This window comes from Ostrinia furnacalis, unplaced genomic scaffold, assembly GCF_004193835.3.
Source record: "Ostrinia furnacalis isolate ACB-3 unplaced genomic scaffold, ASM419383v2 OfSCF2311, whole genome shotgun sequence".
NCBI classification, from domain to species: domain Eukaryota; kingdom Metazoa; phylum Arthropoda; class Insecta; order Lepidoptera; family Crambidae; genus Ostrinia; species Ostrinia furnacalis.
Genome location: NW_021132550.1, coordinates 890,746 through 897,946, shown reverse-complemented (window position 1 = coordinate 897,946; position 7,201 = coordinate 890,746). Strand labels below are relative to the sequence as shown.

The 7,201-nt window shown below is 41.4% G+C and overlaps 1 protein-coding gene across 1 annotated transcript; it reads right to left on the bottom strand.

Annotated features, from left to right (window-relative positions):
- Positions 1-4,435: 4,435 nt before the first annotated feature.
- On the bottom strand, positions 4,436-6,517 carry Mettl5 (Methyltransferase like 5). Its single transcript, XM_028307703.1, is given in 7 exon segments — positions 4,436-4,602; positions 5,032-5,172; positions 5,357-5,571; positions 5,750-5,889; positions 5,891-6,047; positions 6,120-6,283; positions 6,395-6,517. Coding segments are annotated over 7 exon segments (1,002 nt in total). The 5' UTR covers positions 6,426-6,517; the 3' UTR covers positions 4,436-4,448.
- Positions 6,518-7,201: the final 684 nt, after the last annotated feature.

Sequence of the window (7,201 nt, the reverse complement as noted above, 5' to 3'; positions counted from 1 at the left end):
CATAAGGCTACGGCCGGATACTCGAGACACCCCCACTCGGCCTACGACCACGGAACGCCGCGGAGGTTTTAGTGGGTATACCCCGTCCTTTTCCCTTTTTAGGGCGCCGGGAGTCCCACATACCACCCTGTCCCCCGGCAGTGGTGACGGTGCGCAAAGCATTTCCTCCGTGACAAAAAAAAGGGGGGCCCGAAACGAGCTGTGCCTAGGGGCCCCGAGATGGTTAATCCGGCCCTGCTCTATCCCTATCACAACATTTACTATGATCGTTTGAACTAAGCCTCTCCGGGCGCGCCATTCAACGCTTCGTTAACCACGAAACTGCAAATGGCTCTAGATTTGTAATTTTGATAAATNTTGACTTTGACTCTGGTCATTGCCCGGGGAAGACATTTGGGGCCGCGTCATGGCTGGCGTTGGCGGGCGGCATATTAGTTGCTCGCAGAATACGACGCCTCGGCCTGAAAGTCGCGCTGGAGAAGACTGAGGCCCTCTTCTTTCCGGGGCCTCGCCAGCGCGCCCCTCTTGACGCGTTGAGGAAGTTAGGATTGACGTCAAAGGCCAGATGAGATATCTGGGCCTCACGCTTTACGGGAGGTGGCATTTTAGCCCGCACTTAAACGGGCTAGCGCCACGCCTCCTCAAGGCAGCCGGCGCACTGAGTTGGCTCCTCCCGAATTTGGGAGGGCCACAAACGAGGTGCCGTCGACTTTATGCCTGCGTTCTGAGGAGCATGGCGCTGTATGGCGCCCCAGTCTGGGTGGACGCACTCAACAAGAGGGAGAATGCTGCCCTTCTGCGCAGACCCCAGCGGGCCATAGCGTAGAGGGTCGCAAGGACCTACCGCACGGTAGGGCACTCTGCGGCGTGCGTCCTCGCTGGTACTCCTCCTTGGGAGCTAGAAGCTGGGGTCTTGTCTGTCATCTATCACTGGATGGCAGACCAGAAGGCGCGTGGAAAGCGCCCGGAGCGGTGCAGCGCCGTCACGAAGACATGACTCGCGCGCAGTTTAGCCGCCGCACTCTGGACGCCATTTGTCCTGTTCTGGACCAATGGTTGGAACGACCGCACGGGTTCCTCAGGTTCCGTCTGGCGCAGGTGATGACCGGGCATAGCTTCGGTTCGTAACACCCTCGCGGTCTGCACAGGCTGGGAGGAGCAGCGCCGTGTCCTCACTGTGGTCGTGGGCCGGGATCTTTCGCTTCCGAGCCTGGTCATCGCCATGCTGGGAAGTGAAGGATGCTGGAAGGCGATTGCCTCCTTTTGCGAAGAGGTCATCCTTCAGAAGGAGGCAGTGGAGCGCGAGCGGGAGAACGCTCTTCTCGTCTCATCGCTCCGCAGGCGGAGAAGGGGGCGTAGAAGGCGGTTGTACGACAGTTCTACTCTGCCCCCAGGTGGCGGCCGCAGGCCGGGGGTGCGGGGGCACCCTTGTCACCTTCATCTGACGGGAACGGCTTGGCGTTTCAGGCATTTCCGTCGGACCCCCACAAGGGGGGCGTGTAGGGTACGCTGTGTAGGCGAGCTGTCGCTGTAGCGTGGTGTCTCGGAAGTCTAATGCCCGTTTTCACCATCAATCCCTAATTTTAAAGCGACCTTTATGAAATATTAGGTAATACCCAACAGGAATTTCGTTTTCACCAACACATAAGGGACACCTTAGGCCTTATGGGAGCACTTTAAAACAGGGGCCCGATTTTCGGCCGCCTAAGTGTTAGGTGACAGTTATATATTGTCAATCACGCCTATTCGGCAAAATGGAAACTGAATGAAATGATTTTTTTGAAGCTTTTTATGCAATTGAGACAGTGGAAACACTTTTTCACTCAAGTTTATTCAGGCGGCTACATAAAAATATTATAGAGTGAGACAGGATTACATACGGTATAGATAGTAGGTTTTGGTCACTCATAACTTATCTCATAACAAAGCTATATTTCTGGCTTCGTTTGTATCATAATCAACTTGGATTATAAAATTGGCATCTTGTTAAATTGGTTATTTTATGAAGCTAAGATTTTATTAACAAAAAGATTTTCATAAAAAAGGTTTGTAACCCATGGATTATTGGTCAGGGAGTCCAGTAATAGAAAAATAAATTCCCAATTTTTTTTGTAACTTCAAAAATATGATAATAAAAATTCAAATAACCATTTTGAAATGATCAGTACATTTTTAAGCCTTAGTTTTTCAAGTGAAACCTTAAATTCAAGAAAGGGTTATTTTTTAATTTGTGAAAATGCTCTCCATTCTTAGTGGGAATGTTTCAATGTTAGCAACACTTCTGAAATGTCAAAATTCCGTCGAATTAAAAATCAGAGTATAAGCCTCTCCGGGCGCGCCATTCAACGCTTCGTTAACAACAAAACTGAAAATGGCTCTAGATTTGTAATTTTGATAAAGACAAGTTAGATTTCAAATAAAAACAAAAGATTTCGAAGTAAAATAAGCATTTTAGTTAAAATTAAAATTGTCTCTACCTGCAGCGGAGAATAATGTTGTGGCAGGCCTTTGTTCAAACGCTCATAGCAAATGTTGTGATAGGGATAGAGACATGCGATTTTTGGTTTTACAAAGATAATACGATAGAGAATAATAAAAAGTAATAAAAACCACCTGTTATAGGGGCATTTTTTGGAGAAATTTATCAAATAACCAAAAAAACACGAATTTAAAAGCAGATTTTTTTCAAAAAGTATCATTTTTTATTATTTGTTGGCATTTTTTGTGTATTTTATGTATTTTTTTAGTATCGCCTGTTATTTAGCATTATTACTGTTTTTATTTTATCAGGATATACCGCTTAGTTTAAAAGTTAATACGTTTTCTTTACAATAAGTAATTGGAAGAAAAAAAATTCTATAAAAAATTAAAAAAAATCTCAAAAATTTTTTGACCTCTTTTTTGTCGATAAAAATAGGTCTAGTTTCATCTATTTTCATATGTACACTTTAACGTGACTCACACTGTATAATAAATACACGGTTTTAAAAGTAGCTTAGATATGGCTTTAACTATTTCCAAACCTCTTTTTTATTTCGGTTTGTAACAAGAGAAATCACGAAAGATTATCTGTGGCGCAAGTTTTAGAGGGGTAAGTAAACTCCTTAAATATTTTTGTTACTATGACTTAAAAAAATAGATTAAAAATGTACTCTTGTGCTTTTTTCAAAGCTTTTACACAATCGTCGATATCAAATTGTATCTCATTTTCAATTGCCAGTATAGCTAGATTTGTTAGTCTCAACGTAGACATAGTCGACCTTTTTTTTTCTTGTTCATGTAATGTTTTTTTTCTTATCCGCCGCCCCCTTTCATATGCCGCCCGGGGCCATGGCCCCCCCTGCCCCCCCCAAGCTACGCCACTGTATGATCCTGCCACTCAACGTAAATAGTCTGGTCTGCGAGCACGTAGAATTTTGTCCAATGACCCCAACCTACCCAACCTTATTGCTCGCGCGTAATTATGTTGCTGTCGCGCTCGCACACTCACTGCGGGCGCCCGTCGCACAGTCGCGACAGCAATATAATTACGCGCGAGCGATAAGGATGGGACTTGGGGTCATTGGACAAAATTCTACGTGCTCACAGACCGGGCTTTAGACTGATGCATCTAACTTGTACTTCCAGTGGATCGGTCCCCACGGCTCGGACTGCGGCATCGTCAACGTGAACATCCCGACCAATGGCGCGGAGGTAGGCGGGGCCTTCGGCGGCGAGAAAGCCACGGGCGGCGGCCGCGAGTGCGGCTCCGACTCCTGGAAGAGTTACATGCGCCGGTCCACCGTCACCATCAACTACTCTGGCACTATCAAACTGGCGCAGAACATCAAGTTTGGCGACGAGTAGATTGAGAACTGACGCGTCTTGTCTTCTCTTGAACTAAGTGACTTTATGTTATTACAGGCTGAGGCGGAACTATGCTTGAGGCCCTTTAAAATGCTTTTTTTTGGGCGTACCAGCTTATTTGCGTGCTAAATTCCGCGATACAACAAACACTATGACGATCTGTGTCAAGTGCAAGTCGAGCTAAAAAGTGCGTAAAGACAAATCTGAAAAAGCCAATATGCCAATCAATTCGAGAGATAAAAGACAACCATGCATTTAAGCTAATTATGTATAATTAAATTTTGTAAGTTGTATGTGTGATTGTAAATATTAAGACTGATTGTAATTAATATTTTTTTATTACAAATATCATCAATTCATTGAATTTGTTGTTTAAGTTTACCCTAGTAAATACATCAAATTACGTACAATATTCACAAGTAATCCATGGAAATACAAAAGCTCATTTTCCAATTCATTCTAACGGAACAATCACTTAAGAAAAAAAAAAGATATTAAAAATAATATCACAAGTGCTGTGACTTGCTTTATGATCTTGTCAATGATGAAGATTTACCAATTAAACTAATTACACTTAATATTATCTATAAAATTAGTTTGTGTCAAGAATCAGGGTGGTACACTCTCCAGAGATCGACCGCAATGTCGCGCGACTGCTGCTTGTGGAATTTGTATGTGGCTGGCAGGTCGTAGCGGAGCTCTGCCACGACGCTTCCCTTCGCCCCCCACTCTTTTATCTTCTTTTGAATGTGGGCCCTATAAAACAATCACGATTATTCATATTTGATTATCGCAATACTTGACTGATAGCTATTCACACATTAGCAACACAAATAACACCTAAGCAAAGATGTAGGTAGACACAATTGATGACTCCAGGCTTAGGCCCAGAACATACGGTGAAACGCAATTGCAACGAAACTGCAACTTCTAGTTACTTTTGAGTTGCATCTAAGTTTCTGCCATAGATTCCGTTGAGAGACCACACATGACGCGACCATTTCAAAAAGTTTCAAACTGGTCGCGTCTCTCAACGGACGCTATGGCAGAAACTTAGATGCAACTCAAAAGTAACTAGCAGTTGTAGTTTCGTTGCAGTTGCGTTTCACCGTCTGTTCTGGGCCTTAGGCTACCTACATACTGAAACTGATAAATCTTTTTCAAAGTATGCCAGAAAATAATTACCTTGTAGATGATTTGTGTAAAGAAAATACACTGTCAGAACTCAATCTCAGAGCTGTTTGGAGGAACTTCATGTCAATCCCAGAATTGTTCTTGGTGCCAAAGGGTGGGTTCATTAGCACAGTGTCAAAATAGTTTTCTAGCCTAAAACATTCATTATTATGATTAGAAGATGAAGTTAGCATTAATAAATACAAATTAACAAAAATTCCAACCGAGACAAATTATTGTTGTTTGTTATGTTGGTATACAATAATGAAGGGATATGTTTACAGTACTCTCAAGTATTTTGTAGACCATGAAATAATCATTATTTAAAAAAACTTACCGAAAAATATCAGCATTGAGAAAATCACATTGTACAGCTTCAATATTGGTAATTTCCATATCATCAATGTTTTCCTGGAACACTTCCAGGGCACCCTCATCTATGTCCATCGCAGTGATGGCCGCTGCCCCCATGAGGGCTGCACCTATCCCCAACGTTCCTGGTCCACAGCCTGCATCTAGCACCAGCTTTCCTTCCAAGGCATCGAATTGAGTCTGAAAAGAAAAAAACAATTATGTATGATACTCATAATGGAATAAGGCTAACTTTCAAATGCTTGTGTGTGATAGCTTGTTCCAAAAATTGGGAAGTCTTATGGTTTATAATATTTACATGAAATTACAGTAGATTCTATCCCAATGTGAAATTAACAACAATAGGTACAACACATACCTGTATTGAGTATAATGCAACAGCTGCAATATGAGGTGGTGTTACATACTGCTCAAGTTTTATATTTGGCTTTGAAAAGTCCTTTAACTCTTGCAGATGCCCCTGCAAAGTCTTCAGCTTCATTACAGCAGACATTGTTCATTCACTTGTTATCAAACCGAGGTAGTACTGGCAGTATTTGATTTCCGAATGAGGAATCTTGAGAGACAAAGAAACCGCAAGATGTTGCGTTTGCGTGTTGCAAAGCTGCACGATGGCTTGTATTCACTATATTAGCTTCGGGGAGTTGTGGAAAGCCCTGGAAATAAAGTTGTTAATTTAAATTTAGTTAAAAAGAGTGGAATATGAGTTTCTCCAGTAATTAACTTACAGCAGTAGCAGATACTGGTGGTATAGAGCACATAGGCAGCTGGCTGACGGGGCTCGGCTGCGATAGCGAGATAGATGTAGCAGTGAGAGGGGCAACAGCTCCTTGCTTTAGAAGCATTTGTTTCTTCAACTGGAGCTCTTCCAGAATCTTCCTATTCGTCAATTCTAGAAACCAAACCGATTATTAATAGTCATTTCTTTTCACAATTTAACATTGATGGTATAATAAACAAATTAAAAATGTGAGAAATAACATGACTAACAACATGGACTAACCTCTTTGTGCATTAGGCTGTGGAAACGCCATCTAAATAGTAACAAACTTGTATATAGGTAAAGGTGATCATATATAAAGGATTAATTCGAATTAATCTGATTTCATTGAGCTTTAAATAATAAAAATTCGTTCAGTTCATTTTTTGTGACACTTTTTGACAAATAGATTTTTGACGTTTACGAATTTGGCACAGACAAAAATCTTGATGATAGTGATGTGCACGCAAATCGGTATTTCAAACATTAAAAAAAGAAAGTTGTCCAGTAGCTATCAGAGAGGGAGCTGTTTTTAAGAGTTCCCAGGATCGATTCCTATGTGAAGTCAAGTTGCAAGAAAAGTTAAGAAAACCACGTTGCATCTTAGATAGCTCCATGCAAGCATGTTTTGTTAATTTACCTTCCCTCTACAAATCTAAAATAGATTTTCTATACTAAAAACAACCCTCCAGTCGGGTAAAAAAAGGATAGGGAAAAAATAGAAACCATCTTGATTTTCATATAAAAGCATTTATTTTAAAACAATGTAGGTAATAATATACTTTCTGATTCTTGGCAAAACAGTCTCACGTAAGCAAGTCAACATTTGGCCTCTCTTAAGAATAAACATAAGACTAACATGCGCTGCCATAACTCACAAATAAAATTGAAATATCAGATAAATAATCCATACAAATAGGCGTTACATAAAATTATTCATGTCTACATTGCAGTTACCATTGCATCTCGGTTGAGCAACATTATTTTTAGTTTTTTATTATAGTAAATTATTCTAAATTAAAAGGGAACATTTTTATTACTAGAATTGAC